The 19,730-nt window shown below is 35.7% G+C and overlaps 1 protein-coding gene across 1 annotated transcript in view; it reads right to left on the bottom strand.

Moving 5' to 3' along the window:
* The window catches only part of LOC133305598 (DNA-directed RNA polymerase III subunit 1), a 25,854-nt gene continuing 6,124 nt past the window's right edge, over positions 1 to 19,730 (bottom strand). Inside the window, exons 2-21 of the mRNA XM_061505851.1 lie at positions 18,836 to 19,048; positions 18,563 to 18,708; positions 18,330 to 18,471; positions 18,113 to 18,253; positions 17,134 to 17,322; positions 16,355 to 16,571; positions 14,701 to 14,794; positions 14,103 to 14,337; positions 13,824 to 14,015; positions 12,468 to 12,566; positions 11,666 to 11,806; positions 11,191 to 11,478; positions 4,620 to 4,767; positions 4,364 to 4,515; positions 2,926 to 3,078; positions 2,732 to 2,848; positions 2,527 to 2,612; positions 1,745 to 1,949; positions 1,454 to 1,656; positions 1 to 197 (exon numbers count right to left, since the gene is read on the bottom strand). Coding sequence (XP_061361835.1) covers positions 149 to 197; positions 1,454 to 1,656; positions 1,745 to 1,949; positions 2,527 to 2,612; positions 2,732 to 2,848; positions 2,926 to 3,078; positions 4,364 to 4,515; positions 4,620 to 4,767; positions 11,191 to 11,478; positions 11,666 to 11,806; positions 12,468 to 12,566; positions 13,824 to 14,015; positions 14,103 to 14,337; positions 14,701 to 14,794; positions 16,355 to 16,571; positions 17,134 to 17,322; positions 18,113 to 18,253; positions 18,330 to 18,471; positions 18,563 to 18,708; positions 18,836 to 19,036 — 3,198 coding nt within the window. The 5' untranslated portion in view covers positions 19,037 to 19,048 and the 3' untranslated portion in view covers positions 1 to 148. The remainder of the gene's footprint in view (positions 198 to 1,453; positions 1,657 to 1,744; positions 1,950 to 2,526; positions 2,613 to 2,731; positions 2,849 to 2,925; positions 3,079 to 4,363; positions 4,516 to 4,619; positions 4,768 to 11,190; positions 11,479 to 11,665; positions 11,807 to 12,467; positions 12,567 to 13,823; positions 14,016 to 14,102; positions 14,338 to 14,700; positions 14,795 to 16,354; positions 16,572 to 17,133; positions 17,323 to 18,112; positions 18,254 to 18,329; positions 18,472 to 18,562; positions 18,709 to 18,835; positions 19,049 to 19,730) is intronic.

Consider the following 19,730-nt stretch of genomic DNA (forward strand, 5'->3'; position numbering starts at 1 on the left):
TATGCCAGTGGCTAAAGACCACTTGAGTGTCAGGCAATCTCATGAGTAAATGTGGTGACCTTAAGTTCATAACATTCAGTGCACTGCATCCTGGATGACCCTCATTTTGGATGATCCACATTATTGCTGCTAATATACAACTTCGAACTCAACATAGAATAGGATCGGTTCCTTGAGGCAACACCGGAGGATCCAACCTAAGAAACAGAGGGGTTAGCTAAAGTGTAATGACCATAATAAGTAATGAATAAGACAAGAAAGGTGAGGGGTTCAGAAACGGAAGAAACAGATAACTTTCAATTGCTGGAGAGAAAGCATATATTGCAGCAGAGTATATATATATATATATATATATATATATAGAGAGAGAGAGAGTGAGAGAGAGAGAGAGAGAGGTAGGATCTTTTGACACCAGTGTCAAATTTGAAGTTTGACACCTCATCTAAAAGTCGTTAGATTGAAAAAGATCAACGATTCTGATTTGTAAGCATGTGACACCATTGATCTTTTTTTATCTAACGGCTCTTAGATGAGTTGTCAAACTTCAAATTTGATACCGGTGTCAAAGGATCCTACCTTATATATATATATATATATATATATATATATATATATATATATATATATGGAAATCATATTCTTCAGCAACAGGCAAATGGATCTCTCATGCAATAGATACATTTTTTTGAAGTGGATCCCATTATTTAATAAAATAAAATAAAAAAACTGTTGACACGGTTCTCCATGGGTGTGCAGGAAAAATTGATATCCTCTGCGAGAAAAGAAAATATAGCCCCATATATATAGACACACACACACAATGTCAGCATCCATTTAAGTTCTTAATCCAATGCAATCAATACATGGAGAACATGAGCAGTAGATCAAACTATCAAAGATAGGATTCAAAATGAGGTAAGAATTTTTTTTTTCTTTTCTACTTCATATAATAATTATCAAGGAACAACTTTCCTAAAACTTGAATATGTTAGGTAGAGACTAATGAACAATTTTTATCTCTAACACGACTTCTTATGCAAAAGCTCTCTAGGTTCGAAGCATAGGCAATATCCACATGCCAATCATAAATACTGAAATCCAACTTTATTTAGAAGAATGTGGGCAAATCATGAAAGCTCTACTACCATGTCAAGGTCTAACTTTCCTAAAAGCTTAATTAATTAATTAGGTAGAGGTTCATGAATGACATATCTCTAACAATAATTAATTGAGTCATGATTTTATTTTTATAACTATTTTGTATTTTAATTTATAGGAGATATTTGTAGACCCTATTGACTTACCCCTGCTCATAACTATAAACTGTAATTAAGCTAGCACTGGCACCTAAGTTTCTGCCAAGAAAGCTTACCTGATGCATGTATAACAAATAGGACTACCATGAAAAGGCAATATTGTAACCACATTAACATACATTGCATTCTTGTCTCACCTTTGTTTGACCTTGATCATTCCAGTGCCTATCTGCATTGGTATACCCATGATAATGCATTCACTTACTCCTTCAATCGGGTCATCCCTCCCATGCACGGATGCGTGGAAAAGATGATCTGATGTCTTCTCAAATGATGCAAGCATTAATACACTTTTACCCATCTTTTGAATTCCAAATCTTGTTATTCCGAGGACTTGACCCTAGTTTGATAAAACACTTGCATAAGTGGAAATCTACATAGCACAAACATAGATAATGGTCTTGCTGGGTAGTTTCCAAATAACTCACCCTGACAGTCATCACGTCTGCTAGAAGCATCATATGGCGTATGTCTATACTCATTCCATGACTTCCCATTGTGAACTTTATCTCCTCAATGATACACTTTCTGGCAGCTTCAATTCCTAGAGTGTCCCGCACTTCAATGATATGATTACTAACAGTTTTACGTCCATCAACCCCTTCAACTCCCATAACCTCCCGAAGGCCCATCCTGAAGGGAAAAAAAATACATGTAGATTACGAAATAATGTTAACAAATAACAAGAAGCAATACAAAGGAATGTTATGACAATGCCCCCGAGCCCAGACCAACAATAGTTTTTTTTTAACTTCGAGATTTCATGAGAAGTGGTTTATTATTATTATTATTATTGTTATTCCTTAACTGTGTCCAGACAACAATAGTTTTTTTAACAGTATTTTTTTCGTATTACACCCGGACTGTCCTCTGTCAAGGTTCTTTACAGTCCAGCAGGATACTCTCCTCTATGATCATATTCATGATTTTAATTTAATGTTCTCCTAAACATATGGTATTTTTCTTTCTTCTACTGACCTCCTATCACTTTATATTATAGTAGAAAATAAAGAGGCTTGTTTATACGCATTTAGTAGAAGCTCAGACAGTGGCCATGATGAAGCAGCATTTTTCCATGTCAACATCAACTTGCGTCTTAAGCTCCCTTCTGCAACTCTTTGATCTAACACTTATTAACGTGCAATATCATGAATGAAACTTATGTTATAGTGAAAATTAAAAGCATATCATGAAAACCGGAAGAACTAACCCTTCCACCAGTAGTTTGAACTTTTCAACCTTCCTCTCTTTATCTTCTTCTTTATCAATAACAACACGTTCGGCAGTTTTAATCCCCTGAAGTTAAGCAAATAAAAGTTACTTGTTTTCCCATCTGAGAATAAATTAAAAATACAAAATAAATACAATGCTGTCTTCATCGGGTATCAACCATTAAGAAAGTCAAATGAAAATACCTTCACCACAACTGATGGGAGCAAATTTTCGAGATAGTGAAGTTGAAAATGGATTTTACTTCTATCAGCATCTTGGGGAACAACTTCAAGCTTTTTAATATCCAAAACCTTAATTTGCTGCACATCAACCAAAATTTTGGATATTGCAAGCATAAAAGAAAAAGAAAAACATAATTACCAGAGAAACTCTTTACCTCTGGCTTCAATTTTATTTTTTTAGTTTGCAAAATTGACTCTTTTACAGTATTAGCATCTATATTCAGATGTGCATCTTGGATTCTTTCCATGTCAAGCGTTATAACAACTGATGGTAATCTTGGAGACATAACAATTTTAGTCTTTGCAACCTGTATCAATTGGCACAAAGTGACAGTGTTTGAGATCAGACAAATCAAGAATAGATCAGAAGATGAGTGCTTCAGGACAGGTGCTTAACAAAAGGACAAAAAAGTAGTTTAGGCAGAATATTTAATATTTATATATATACATGATTGATACTTATCAACTAACTGAAGATAAGATTCAAATGAAAATGAAGTGATCCTTAACACAATTTGTTAAATTACTTGAAGAGGACCAAGGCAACTAAAACAAACAACAATAAAGTTGGATAAATATTCTAAGTGTCAAACAATATTCTCAGGCATTTTTTTTATGTTTTTTGGGAGGAAATTTGGGTAGGGAATTTTCCATTTTTCAGAGAATTATCCCTGTCATCTCCGTACCTGGCAAAATTTTCCCATTAGCCCCTTATATTCTATTCAAGATCATTCTTTGAATTTGTATTTGGGTCTTTCATTTCTGTTGAGATTTGAATAATAGAAAAACTAGTGAACTATAATCCATTTTCTTTTAATTGAGTTTACTTCTCTAAAAACAAATTTAGATAGAATATTTTGGGCCTGAAATTCTTGTGGTGTTTTCTTTCAGTTTCTCACTCACACTCCATGATAAACCCATTTGGAAACCCAAACTCTCTCTAACTTCAACTCTCTTTTTTGGACATCTGTACATGACAGGATTAATACAAATAACTTGCTGAAAGATTGCAAATATGTTGTAGAACTTATTACCCTAGATCATTCTTTCTCCTGATAAGTCATATATGAGTTCAAACAAAGTTTTAAAACCATCTAAAAGTGTCAAATATTAAATTTAGTGAGTACTATTTACAGATGTCAAAGGGATGTACTACACAGCTCGTCTCTCCTCTCATAAAGAGTTGGTGCTCCATAGCATCCAATCAACTATAATTGAAGTACTCCTATCAAATATATAGATCATGGCATAACTTTAGAAAATAAAAAAGAAGTATAATCCTAAACAAGAAAAAAGCATGAGCAACAAAATTCAAAATGACTATCATCAACTACCTATACACACAGCAGAAACTTGTGACTAAGAATTAACTATTGTTGTAATGCACAAAATAATAGTAATCCAAATTAATATTATACTGATCTGAAAAGTACCCAAAAATTAAGCACCATATATACAGCAAACTATTGAAAGAATAACTAATGACATCTGAAAAATAATTGAATAACAGGGTATGTTGTTTTAAGCATATAAATAATCATATAATTGACAGATAATCAGGGTATAACACTATTTTTCCCTACAACTGCATACCTCGCCTAAATTTGTTTTTTCTATGCGACCTTTTACCATCCTTGCAGTAATTATATTGTCATCATTCTCAAGTATTGCAGTGATGATCGGCGTACTGATCTTTTTGGCTCCATTTATTATTTCTTTGATGCGAGGAACTCCAAGAGTAACATCTAATGACAGGTCAAGGGACAACATTCAAAACTAATCAACATACAGCAAAATTCCAGTCAAGTAATGATCATCAAAGTAGACAACATAGTCAAATAAAGGATACTCATGCTTGCCACCCCAGCAAAGTGAAAAGTTTTCAAAGTCATCTGGGTCCCAGGTTCTCCAATACTATGAGCTCCAATAGCTCCAATTGGGGTTCCAGCCTCAATTTTTTTTGAACGGTAACGAGATAGACAAATATCCAGAAAAACCTGAAAAACAGAGTATTATGTAAAATACAATCTCAAACTACTAAGAACAACACATTAATTAAATAGAAAATAAATGTATATTCTAAGAACCAGATGTCGTGAAGATAACATGGTGAAAAGTACTGAAAAGATAAAAGTCAACAAGCATACTGTAAATAACCAATTCAACCCAAAAGCTTAAGTTGTTAAGTGAAGGCCCATCAAAAGTCACACAAGAGTTTACTGGGCATGAAGAGTGGATAATACACAGGAAACCTTAAGGTGTTATGTGAAGGCCTTTTTAATGGTTTATATTATTCTCTAACACACCTCCTCATATAAGAGCCCTTTGGGCTTGAAACGCGGATATTGTATAGACCCAACAAAAAAAAAAAAATTGGTTTACCTTATGCTTATTTAATTCTACAAGTGGGGGTGATGAGGATCGAACTCGTGATCTTATGGTCATTGAAGCTCTGATACCATGTAAAAAATCAATTCAACCCAAAAGCTTAAGCTATTAAGTGAAGACCCATCAATGGTTTATATATCTCTAACACATACATAGTTGATTAAATTTTATGTATATCAATTGCAGAGGAATTTTGTCAATAACCTCACCCAAAAATCAATTATTTACTTCTAACTTTTAATTTTACTTTTTTGTAAAAGAAAAAAAATGAGACAAGCATTGGGTAGTTTACGAGTGATAAAATAGAAATGCATGAATCAATCAATCAATTAGAACAGCTTGTAGCATAATACTAACAAACACAATATCGCTAGACATATTATTGTTTATTGGACGATACAAATGTATATCATGAGCATTTCCATGTGTGTGCACAGCATCTGACGGTGTATGTCTCTACCAATAAAATATAATCCTGGTAAAAATTAAAAAATATAGCCCCGTGTAAAAATCAATCCGGGTGTCCCAAAGTTATTCCTTTTCACAATTTGGAAAACTTACTCTGAATCCTGAGTTCACCCGTTGTGCATGACAATTACGTACTTGCTCATCTATTCATCATTTAGCTAGGGCATGAGTTCCAAATGTTTAATGTGCAACATTTGACTTGCTAGGAACAATCTATTTTTGGAGATGTCTATAAAAAGAATGTTAGAAATAATATAATATTAAATAGTATTGTATTATTTATTATTCTGTTATTCTAGTAGGTTATTTGGGCTTGGCCCATTAGGTCATTTAACCTCTTTAAATAGAGGTCTTTTGTATAGTTCTATACACAATTGAATACAATACATTCATACATTCTAATTTGGTACCAGAGCTCTTTGTTCTGGGAATTTTCGCTTCCGCTAAAACCCTAAGCCCACTGCTTAGGCGTTCTCTCCTTCCTCTAACGCCGTGCGCCCCTCCGGCTTGGTTCTACACTGTTCACGCGGGTTTTAAAAAAAAAAATCACAGTTCACCGCGTCCGTACAGTCTGTACAGATTTCACTGTTCACCGTCCGTACATATTTCACTGTCCATAGTCCGTACAAACACTGTTCACGCGTCCGTACAGGTACTGTTCACGCAAAAAAAAATTCGGCCATTCCGAGACAGAACCTTCCTCTCCTCTTTTCAGATCTGGTCATCTCCTTTATTTTATTTTGTGATGGAGGGCTCATGTAATGCGTCCAAAAACACGACTGGCATCATCTCCAGTACTACCCCATCTCCATTCTTTTCTCGGGCAGTGATTCCAATTGGAATAGTGGACGCGGTCGGGGACGTGGCCGCAGACAAAGGCCTCGTTGCAATTATTGCCAGAATCTTGGGCATTTTGAAGAACGCTGTTATAAGAAGTACCCTCATTTGAAGCCATTGACTGCCAACTTTGCTCAAACTGATGCTACACCACCTTCTCAAGTGCATTTCTCAAGAAGGTCTCTTCTCAACATCCTACTCAAGACACTGGTAATCATGTTGCTTGTTTTTATCAATCATCTCTTGGACCCTGGATAATAGACTCAGGTGCTACTCATCATTTTTGTGGTAATAAAGATCTCTTCACTTCACTTTCTTATTCTAATAACCTACCCCCTGTCACTCGTGGAATTGGGGAAGCCAACCCAACACCCCTTTTAACTTTGAGTTCTGTTTATTATATACCTGGCATTCTTTTTAATTTAATCTCTGTTAGCCAGTTGATTCATTCTCTTTCATGTACTGTTACCTTCTCTAAACAATCCTTTTCTATACAGGATTCGGGTACGGGGAAGACGATTGAAGCAGGCATTGAGTCACGAGGTCTCTACTATCTGATTGCACCACCTTCTCCAGTAGCTTGTTCTCTCACAGAGTCTCCTGAGCTAATTCACAGCCGTCTGGGTCATCCAAGCCTCTCCAAGCTTCAGTATATGGTTCTCTTTTTATCCAGTCTTAAGTCTTTAAATTGTCATTCTTGTCAGCAAGGAAAGCACACTCGCTCCTCCTTTGCTAATAGAGTCGATAAAAGAGCTGATGCTCCTTTTTCTATTGTTCATTCTGATATTTGGGGTCCGAGTCGAACAATGTCTGTTTTGGGTTTTCAGTATTTTGTCACCTTTATTGATGATTTCTCTCGTTGCACTTGGGTTTATTTAATGAAAAATCGTTCTGAATTATTTTCAATTTAACAAAAAATTTGTGCCGAGATAAATACTCAATTTGGTGCTTCTATTCAAATTTTGAGCAGTGATAATGCAAAAGAATGTGTCTCTTGAGTTTTCTAATTTTTTAGAGAAACATGGGACGTTACACCAGACCACTTGTCCACACACTCCACAACAAAATGGAGTGGCCGAACGTAAGAATCGACATCTGGTTTAAACTGCTCGTACCCTACTAATTCATATGAGTGTTCCACTTCGTTTTTGGGCAGATGCTATAATCACCTCTTTCTTTCTCATCAATCGCATGCCCTCTTCCGTACTCAATAACGAAGTTCCACATAGTGTTTTATTTCCAAGAGCACCTTCTTATCCTCTACCTCCACATGTATTTGGATGTACCTGCTTTGTTCATGATCTTACTCCAGGAAAAGATAAATTAACATCCAAAGCCTTCAAGTGTATTTTCCTTGGATATACTCGTTTTCAAAAAGGGTATCGTTGCTACTCTCCTGATCTCAAGCGTTATATTGTCTCGGCTGATGTCACTTTCCTTGATCAACAACATTTGCATTCTATCCCATCTCAGATAACACAAGTTGATCAAGTTCTTCTTGTTCCTTTTCTTTATTTGTCTTTGCCAGTTGCAGGAGACTCTATCCCGGAGGAGCAGCCCCTTGCCTCCATCCCTAAGGACCGTCCTTTTCTCACCTACCAACGTCGTCAGCCTGCGCTTCCAGCGGATTTGACCCTTACTGACTCACCGCTTGCTGCTGTCGACTCTTCCCCTCCGGATCCTCCATCAGAAATTACTCTCATTGCCCTTCGCAATGGTATTCGATCCACTCGTAACCCTCATCCACTTTATAGTTTCTTGAGTTATGATAGACTTTCTTCACCACATTTTACTTTTGTTTCTAGTATTTCGTCTATTTCTATTCCTAAAACCACAGGTGAAGCACTCTCTCATCCGGGTTGGCATCAAGCAATGATTGATGAAATGCAAGCACTTCACTCCAATGGCACATGGGATCTTGTTCATGCTACTCCTGGAAAGTCAGTTGCCGGTTGTCGATGGGTATTTACTGTCAAAGTTGGTCCTGATAGCACTGTTGATCGCCTCAAAGCTCGTTTGGTGGCCAAGGGATACACTCAGATATTTGGTCTTGACTATGGGGATACTTTTTCTCCTGTTGCAAAAATGGCATTTGTTCGCCTATTCTTGCACTTGTTGCCATTCATCAATGGCCTCTTCTACAGCTTGATATCAAAAATGCATTCTTACATGGTGACTTACAAGAGGAAGTATATATGGAGCAACCACCAGGTTTTGTTGCTCAGGGGGAGAATTCTGGAATGGTATGTAAGCTTCGTAAATCTTTATATGGCTTGAAGCAGTCCCCTCGGGCTTGGTTTAGTCGCTTTAGTTCTGCTGTTCAATCCTTTGGCTTAACCAGAAGTCAAGCCGATCATTCTGTCTTCTACAGGCATAGCTCTTCTGGCCAGTGCATCTATCTCCTGGTCTATGTTGATGACATCATTATTACTGGCAGCGATCAAGTTGGGATTGATCAGTTAAAGAAGTACTTATTCAATCAATTTCAGACCAAAGATCTTGGCAGACTTCGATATTTCTTAGGGATTGAAGTGGCACAGTCTAGGTAGGGCATCTCCATTTGTCAGAGGAAGTATGCACTGGATATCCTAAATGAGACTGGTATGTTGGGATGTAAACCTATTGATACACCTATGGATCCTAATGTTAAGCTGTTACCCGGACAAGGGGAGCCATTGGCAGACCCTGGTCGTTATCGTCGATTAGTTGGAAAGTTGAATTATCTTACTGTGACAAGACCAGACATCTCTTTTGAAGTTAGTGTGGCAAGTCAATTCCTTGACTCTCCTTGTGACTCCCATTGGGATGCAGTTATCAGGATTCTTCAATATATCAAAAGAGCACCAGGAAAAGGTTTATTATACACAAATAAAGGGAATGCAAAGGTATCTAGCTATTTAGATGCTGACTGGGCAGGTTCTCCTTCAGACAGACGATCCACCTCGGGATATTGTGTTCTCCTTGGAGGAAACTTGATCTCTTGGAAAAGTAAGAAGCAAACTGTGGTCGCAAGGTCAAGTGCAGAGGCAGAATATCGGGCAATGGGAAATGCAACATGTGAGCTCATCTGGCTAAAACAATTGCTTAAGGAACTACATCTAAGTGAACAGCAGCCCATGAAGCTCATTTGTGACAATCAAGCAGCATTGCATATATCCTCTAACCCAGTCTTTCATGAGAGGACCAAACATATAGAAATTGACTGTCACTTTGTTAGAGAGAAGATTCAATCAGGAGAGATAGAAACAACATTTGTCAATTCCAGTGATCAACTTGCAGATGTTTTCACCAAGGCTCTGAGAGGTCCCCGAATAGAACATATATGTAACAAGCTGGGAGCTTGTGATATATACGCATCAGCTTGAGGGGGAGTGTTAGAAATAATATAATATTAAATAGTATTGTATTATTTATTATTCTGTTATTTTAGTAGGTTATTTGGGTTTGGCCCATTAGGTCATTTAACCTCTTTAAATAGAGGTCTTTTGTATAGTTCTATACACAATTGAATACAATACATTCATACATTCTAATTAAGAACAAAGAGGAAATCAGTTCAGAAAGCAGCATCACTTTGGATGTCTTATCATCCTTTTATGCCGGAGAACATTTTACCTTAATTGTTGTCATGATGTCAAATGCCAATCCTTCACAAGCACATGGATTTTAGCCCCTTGATATTATTTTAAGACTTACCTACATGATGGGAGGGATAGCCTAGATTATAGATAAATAACAACTGATTTTTTATCTGTACTTGCTACAACTGAAATTGACAATTTATGTTAACAGCTACCTCAGTTAAGGGATAAAACTAAAATTTACTACTGCGAGGCGAGAACAGACAACTCATATAAATTTTAGGCAACAGCAATCATGCGTAAATGGACGCTTCATGATAAGCCTAAAACAACTTGCACTCCACACTCACTTGGAACATTGCTAAATAAAATTAGAGTCAATGACTCAGAAGACACAGCCATTATCACCGAAGCAGAAAATTACAGATTCTTAAGGAAGGGGAGTCAAAAACTAATGGACGAAAACAAATGTTCAAAGCACCAATTGGTTTAGAACATAACATTTATTCTGCTCATCTTCAAGGAGATTTCTTTGGATGAGCAGCTTCTTTGTGATAAGATTAGGTGTTTGACTTCCACTTGGTGTAAGGTACATGCTCCTTTTAAAAGGGGAACCCTCAGAGATATGTTGAGGGAAGGGGAAGCTTTGTCTCATTGATGTATTCTTTGTTCTCTGAGGTTTTTTCTCCCCTTTTTTAAGAAGGATTTCTTATCCTCCCAACTCTTTGTAATATTCTTCACTTTGTCTTAATGAATTTCTTCTATTGAAAAAAAAAAACATTTATTTTGTTGTACTTACCTTGGCTGCATCATAGTAATAGTTCCAACTGAAATATTTTACTTTATTCAAATTTGGCAAGTTCTTGCTAGTTGTCCATCTTTAGAAATATAAAAAAAATTAGCACTCTTTTAACAGTTTAAATATTCCTTTTACTTCTTTCCCAAAAGACTTCTACCCCACGTTCTAGCACACAAAGGTACACAACAAAAAAATTTAGCATAAGCAAGTTAGACTGCCAAGGCTTGCTCGTGAAATAACAAGATTTCAAGGACCAAATGAAGCAAACAATAATAAATAAGGGGGAAAAAAGCTTACAAAATAAGAAAATTGGATGCATGCCATACTAAGGACAAGAAGATAATTACCTCTAGTTGTTTCCGAGTGATCCCAGATATCCTCTGGATAAATTTTTTTTGATTTTTAGAATTGTCCTCAGTGAAAGCTTCTTCTGATAATTCTGTACCATCTTTGATAAAGGATTGTAGAGAATTTATGAAGTCGGCAGAGGAGTCCACGTCTGACACTGTATCATCCTCTGAAACCCCTTTCACCACTAGCCTAGACATACCAACTTCTGAAAGCTTCTCATGAACTACTTTATACACATCTGAGGAAGATAAGATTTCATCATCTCCATGACTAGGACATATGGCCTACAAAGACAAAATAAAAGACCAAGGCGCACTTAACAAGGAAAAAACATCTTTCTTCAGAAAGTTGCAAGATTCAAGACAATAGCAATGAAACTCCATAAAACAACAAAGGCAGCTTTCAAACCTTGCTTCGCAGAAATAACCGCTCAAAATTTAATGGTTTTCCGTTTTCTCCTTCCATGCCTGCTGGATCCATGCCATCATCTCCATAACAAAATTGAACAATACCACCACCAGCATTTCTTACAGTGTAATCATAATGTAAAAACAAATCTTCTAGAGATTTCATTAATCTACGAGACATATATCCAGTATCTGCAGTTTTCACCTGAAAACACACAAGCAGTATAAAATGGACTCCAACTTTTATCCTCCCAGTAAATAAAAAAAGTAACTAATGAAAAACATCACAAAATGAATGCTCCTTGTTTTACCACTAATGGTGGCTCCTATATCCATAATATTTAACTATACCTTTTTATTTGTTTGTAAAAAGAATTTTTTTTGTTATAGGGAGGCCATACTGGTCCTATTTTTTTATTACAACAACCCCCCTGGTAAAGACCAAGAGATAGACCTATTGAGCTATGCTCCACCAATATCATCAAATGTAATGAAATCCACATCAACTTCCAGGCAGTAACAATAAATCCGTTAACTGGTCAAGTAACAAGAAACCATTATTCCAAATGAAGAACTTCAAGATTCACTCTTATGACTTTCCTAGTCTCATAACCAAGCCAAAAACATGCAGCCTTAATTCGTGATCCATTAATTATACTAAATAAAAATATTAACTGGTTTAAGTAAAAGTATATCTCACCCACAAGCACATCTACGAAACCATATAAAGGCTCTCCCTAAAAGTTAATATAGATTCATAGAAGTATAGCACATATCAGATAGCCTATGATTCTTACTTCTTGTTATAATTGAAACAAGTGATAAAGAACATATTGTGCATAGTATATTCAAAATATGAACCCTACCGCGGTATCAACAAGCCCCTCTCGCCCTCCCATTGTGTGGAAGAAAAACTCAGTAGCTGACAATCCACTGTAAAAGGAATTAGCAACAAAACCTTTAGCCTGCATCAAGAGTTCAATAACAGTTTTCAATGTAAGAAACAACTGCGAACTGTAGTGCACAATGAAGGCAAAAGACAACATAGAAATTTACAGCTGTGCATAGACAGACAAAAGAAGTGAAAGAAATTGGTTCAATATACAATAACGATTCAAAGATGTGGTGAATATACAAAAGCAATTTTATTTTGGAGTCAGTTACACAGAACTACATATGTAAAGTGAAAGGAATACAATATCCAACAAAGGTAGTTTACTATAGTATGCTTAGTTTACTATAGTATGCTGAAAACAAATGTGAAAGCAATTGATGTTGATGACAATACGCAATAAGGATCAAAGCCATGACGAACATACAATTTCAAATTTAGCTTCTCAATTCTCAAGTTTCAGTTTTCGTTACATAAATAGCTGTGTTAAGTGTATGTGATGTGACTGCGTGTTGCTCACATATCAGGTGCATAAATCTGTGTGATTTTCATTTAAAGCTTACACTATTTTGCCAAATATTGCAATTAGACCTTTACTTTAATATTTGTGCCCATTTACTAATCTAAGTAACTGGTATAACTTTCATGGGCATAACCCAAGTTCTATTGACACAACTATTCACTAGGCATCATCATTACCCAAGTTTTATGGACACAATTTTTCATTATTCAAAGACTATAATTGCTCCTTTAGTCATTTCTCACATCATCCATGCTTATTGTTGAAGTTAGAGTTTAAGCAGAAATGGAAGAAAAGAGATAGAATCTGAGCAATATGAGATTGATATTTTCTTGCAATATCATACACTAAACTAATGCTTCTATTTACACAAATAATTAGGTCAAGTATACATGTAGAACTAACCTTAATAACCCTAATATTCTAACACTTGTGCTGCACAATGATTTTATTTTATTTTTTCCAGATAACTTTTGTTCCTAAGAGCATATAATGATGCCCTGTACCAAATGGTTGAACAATTTTTTGATGACCTATTCATTATTTTCTATTAAAGAATTAGGGGGAGAGGGGAGGAGAAAGAAATGTAATGGAATTAAGCAGCCTTTCTGGTTAAATAATGATTTTTTCAAAAAAATTGCTACCTCTTAGCCACCTATTATTTATCAAGTTATTTATGACAATATTATCAGTTATTCAAAAGGAAAAAAATGTAGAAATAACAGCAGATAAGGAATTAAGGATGAGTAGGTATTGATATGGACAAAAACATCACATAATAGAGTTCCAAATAATGAGAACTGAACATACAGCAGGTGTTTTTGCTTTTCTAGGGAAATGAGGAAGGCTCCGATCCATGAACCCATTAGGAGCACGACGACCTCCAACTGACTGTTGACCAACACAAGCAACCATTTGACTGATATTAATAGGAGATCCTTTGGAGCCACACTGCGACATGATCAATGGACTATTTCTCCAGTGTAGGGTTCTCATGCAAACCTGGGAAAATTACAAAGAAAGTTATTGAAGGGCAAACATTTGTCTGAAACATAAAGACAGAATACTTTAGGAAAAAGAAATGGATACCTTCCCTGCCGTATCACGTAAGCCATTTAATACACCAGTTATAAGACTCTCTAATGTTTGAGCAGCATCACAACCAGTTTTGAGTTCTAGCTTTCCTTTATTGAAAGCTTCTATAAAATCATCACACTTCCTATAACCATCTGAAATTGTTTCATCTTTCTTGCTGATCAATATCTCTTTCGGTTGGACATCATCAACGCCTATCGAGAACCCATGATTGCCTATCCATCGAGCACTGCGTCCAAGCAAAAGAATCGTATACTTTCTGAAGCTTCTAAATCCCATCAAAATGCATAAATGCAGCTATTAACAGAAATTATACTATAACAGCATTCTTTGTTGTTTTACAAGGTTTCCCAACTCCCTTTGAGTGTGAAACTATTCCTCACTTTGCGCCCTGATGCTAAACACGGACATTGCAAAGGTACCTCAACATCTAAGCTCAAGCTTGCTTCTCACTTGAGCCACCCCTCAAGGGTTACTTTGAAAGCATTTCTTTGAGGTTACAGCATTTCTTTTTATTTAATTTAAAATTTTTTGCTTTTATCAAACATAAGGCAGACATTAATATTACCACCCATTAGGTGGACATATTTACCTCAATTTAGCTAGACGATTCATGCAAGAAGCAGCAGCATGTGATTTATAGTCTCTTAGTAGCACAGAGAAAAGTCCATCCTTATTGCCATTTCCTGAGCTCATGCAAAACAAAGCAGGTCACCAACTTATGTGCAAAAGCATAAGCCATTAAGGGCATGCAAAAGTGTTAAAAATTAACTAGACCACTATTTCATGATTGATTTATATATTTTTGGAAAGTTGTTTATGATAATTCATGTTCGATTTATATATTTTTTAGTGTAATTTATGATAATTTATGATTGATTTAAATATTTTTAGAGTGTTGTTTATAATAATTTATGATTAAATTGTATATTTTGGAGTGTTGTTTACGATTGAATTATTATTTTATTTTTTTATTATCATTATTTTTTTAGAGTTTTGCAGGCCGGAATGAAACAACAAACATCACACAACCCACAAAATGTCCACTCCATTGGTTGGCACGTGGCCTACAAACCACATTCACACAACTCAAACCAGAAAACTGAAGGTCGTCTTCTATATCGCATGCGATGTCAATGGCACGATGGATGTCCTGTGAAGCATGGGGGCGCACACGGCTGCAAATTTCGTGATGCAACCCTCCAAAAATAAAAAATATCCCAACATTTATCCTTCGTCTATGTCTGGGGCTTAAGCAATTAGTGCCTCAAATTCTTTGACTAAACCATCAATTGTACCTTCCTGCTCCAAGGTTGTTAGGCGTTCATACACACTTGCTCTGGTTCTGTCCCAAAATCGTTGGATTATAGCTTTCGTCAGAGCCTCCCAAGTAAGGTTAGGAGTTTTCTTCTTCAAAAAGCAGAACCAATGAGTCCCCTCCATGCAAATAAATCCATCTGAACCTTTTCTGTCACTACGGTTTCCTGAAGTTCAAAAAGAATTTCCACCCTTGTTATCCAACCTAATGGCTCGTTTCACTTCGAAATTGGGAAGCTCTACCTTGTGAGACCAAGAACAGCCATCAGAAGATCTGGTGCTGGTGCCATCTCCATCATCGGTAGTGTTCCCATTATAGCCATCTCTGTGCTCCGAAATTTCTCCCCTTGTCTTCTGCATCCAAGATTTGACAATGAAGCAAAATTCTTCGATTCCCTCAAATTTCCTTCCCCAAGAAGCTATATTTCGCAGTGATTCTAAATTATTCAAATAATTTTTCCAGCATCTCCAACCTAACTTCAGTCGAATTTGTTCCCTCCAATGTGCATCCGGCAAGTCGGACCATTGTTTCTTGGTGGTCCTACGGGAATATACCCTCCAAACCTTTGGAGGATGCTCTGTTACATCAACACCCGTAACAATGGGCAAACACTCTCAATCCACAACTCATAATGCTTTGACAGACAAGTTGCCTTTTGTTTCGTATCTTTCCCAATGACCACTCAATGGTTAAATAAAGTTTAAAAGATCCCCAACATTTATTAGTTTCCCTAATTGTTGTGACTTTCACTAAGCCACTTATAGGAAAGCTTAAGAAGGTTTAGTAGTTTTGTTTCTTGATAAATATATGCATGTAATATAAGTTAGTCATCTTTATTTTAAGTTTATCTACAATTATACAATCTTTTTGAGCATACAAATATGAAATGAAATAAATGAAGATTAAAAGCGAATTTAAAATAACTAACCTAAAGTCAGCTTTCCAAGTTGTCCAGAGATCAACTCACTATTGCGAAAATAAACAAAACCATCATTCGGGCACATTGTTTTCAATTTTCTTTTCCTGTCATCAAGCTCTCTGCTGTATGTTTTCTCCGTAACAGTAAGATTCACATAGACTCTCACATTTGCATGCGGGCGCAATAAGATGCTAAATAACTGTTTACCACTCCAAAGCTCAACTGGCTGCAAAGATAATTGCAATAATAAAATATATACACTGACAGTATAAATTAGCAAACATGATTGAATCACTGGGACAAATTCATGCAGCTTATAATATTACATCAACGGTGGAGAATTCAACCAAGCCACAAATTTATGCATGGCACAAAAAGATAATGTTGATATAAAAGCCAGAAATGGATATGCTCACACCCATCCTACCTATCTATCTATCCATAAAAACAAGATATATATATATATATATATATATATATATATGAGAAAAATATTTCTCAAACTGCTTTGAATGGTTATGACTGACATCCATAAAAGATAATTCACACTCATCCTACGTCGTTTTGTTTATTTATTTCCTTATATTAATTGATTCACCTTTAAATGGTTATGATTCTCTTTTTCTCTCTCTCCCTTTATCACCATTGATCCATCTTTATACGGTTATGATTTAGCAAATAAAGTTATCTCAAGCAGCTTAAGAAACGATAAGCCTTATATATATATATTTATAATAAAGATGTGAGTCTATCTTGTGGATGTCAAATTTATAAGCACCGAATCTCACCTTAATAATTGCAGGAGTTGGCAGATCAACAATATCCATGCCATCCCCCATGTATGAGCAAATAAGTGAAAAAGTAGAACGGTCATAAAAATTATCTTTCCTAGTTATGAGAAAGGAAGTGGTTAAAAAGTCTTGAGTAGAGGCAACTAGAATTTCGCCATTTTTAGGTGTGCATAAGTTGTTTTGCACCTGAAAACAAGCAAAATATCAGTAATAACAGATTGTAAAGTTCTTTAAATGCTTACAAAGTTACAACTATTGAGCATCATACACTCAAACTCAACTGAACAAATCACACTATTTAAAGATGTAATAATGATAGATGAACCATTTTTAACAAAAATCTTCCAATCCTACCGAATGTAGGGATTAGCTTATTTTGTTTAAAAAAGCTTATAATCAAAATGTTGCAGAGGGAGCATTTAGCTGAAAAATGTTTGGAGCAAGCAAAACCAAACATGTTCCTAGCATGGTCAAAACAAGGTATAAAACAAGCTGTTTTGAATCATAGCGAATGAAAATAGAAGTAGGAAGGATAAAACAAGGCATCTAGAGTAAAATCATGAATAAACTTCTCCGTTTATGAAATTAATATCATGGTGGCACTATTATCTCATGGCACAAAACATGTATTCCATGCATATCAGTACTTACCAAGCATGGTAATTTTCAAATTTAGCATCACAAATTACAGTGACGGGAATAATTCCTTTAAAAAATGACTTGTGGGAAAGCCGTACATGGAAAATACTGCAGAAATCATGAAAAACATGGAAGAAGAAACAGCTAGATTGGCAACACGAAGGAGACAGATAATTGAATTGGAACCCTCCACCGGAGCAATCAGAAGATCATTGCAGATGGATGCATTATGAAATTCTTTTTGGATAAAAAAAAGTTGCACAGTAAGATTTGGATCTAAAAGCATTATAATAGTCAACATGCAATCCTAAATGACAATGGGATCCGATGATTTTACCCCCATCAACAAAATAGCTTCTGTTCGAGCCTCCTCAGTCTGTGGGACATGTAGGTTCATTTCATCACCATCAAAGTCAGCATTATATGGGTTACATACAGATTCATTGAATCTCAAAGTTCTCCAAGGCATAATCCTTGCCTGCATGTGCATAAAGAGATTAATGAAATGTGATTCGAATCAGACATTATCCTACATTTTAGTTTTAATGAATTACCCGATGACACATTATAGACATCCGATGCAAGCTTGGCTGTCTATTGAAAAGAACAATGTCTCCATCTTCCAAATGGCGATCAACAATATCACCAAATCTCAGTTCATCTGCACGGCACTTCCTAGAAGAAATTTTTAAGTTCCTGCAAAATAATAATTGACTCTAGATTAGTCACAAATAATTATATTTGGCTTGAGATTAATCCATATAGGGAAAAATGAAACAGTACAAACCATGTGTGACCAGCATGTCTAAGCAACCTTGCACCAGGATACTTATCAGGACCATTTCTCACACATTGTCTCAACTTCTCTATGTTGTGATGTGTAACACGCTCAGGATAAGTCAATATACGAGCCATATGGATGGGTATTGCAACCTGAAGCAAATGAACAAAATAGGAGGCATAAGCTTGAACCTTGAAAACAGAATCTTCTAGTTTATTGGCATATGCTTCGTGTAAAGGACAAAAAGTACACAAGTATGGCAAGCTTTAAATGTCTGACCTCAGAAATCTTCAGATTAGGATCTGGTGAAATAACTGTCCTGCCAGTATATTCAACACGTTTACCAGATAAGTTGCCACGGAAACGTCCCTGCTTCCCTTTAAGGCGCTGAACAAAACCAGCCAATGGCCTGGTTGGTTGCATATAGTACGGTACACGAACATCACTATTTATGAATTGAGCAACCTCAAGTTGAAGCATATCCCAACCATCCTAAACCAAAATCATCAACACAATTACATCCTAGAACCAAAAGAAACGATCTCATGACAAAACAAAAACTTAAAAGAGAGCATATAAATGTAAACGATCCCAGGCAAACTGCAAAATAACCTCTAGACAGCATATAATTCAAATTAACATTACAGTAGGAATAAATTTTATGGTATAGTATTATACAAGAGCCAGCCTCAATATTATACGAGTTTTAACAAATTTTATATAAATAAAAACATCAATGAATCAACCATGAAACATGGCTAAGGCTGGAAGCATAGGCAAATGCCTATGCCCAAACAGGAACTAGAGTCCATTTGGATGAGCTTTTGAAAAAAATGAATTTTTGTGCATTATTGTTAGAATGACTTTCTTAAAAAGCCAAAGCTTTGTACTATCTGAAAAGCACTTTTTAAAACAAAAAATTTGTTTACATACTAAATTAAAAAAGCACTTTTACGTTTAAATTAGTAAAAGGACATGTTAAAGTGAAAAAAATACATGCTTGGGTTTTGTGTTGAGGGAAAAAATGAATTTTAGAGGGATTGCATTGGCTTTTGCTTTTTTCAGAAGCCAGGAATCTTGGATTAAAAAATACATACACATTTTTAGCTTCTTTTTTTTACTAATGCTTTTTTTTCAAAAGATGCATCCAAATACACAAAAAATGAAAAGAAAT

This window comes from Gastrolobium bilobum, unplaced genomic scaffold (genome assembly GCF_033153095.1).
Source record: "Gastrolobium bilobum isolate Gb01-03AN ecotype WA unplaced genomic scaffold, APGP_CSIRO_Gbil_v1 utg1533, whole genome shotgun sequence".
Classification (NCBI taxonomy): Eukaryota; Viridiplantae; Streptophyta; class Magnoliopsida; order Fabales; family Fabaceae; genus Gastrolobium; species Gastrolobium bilobum.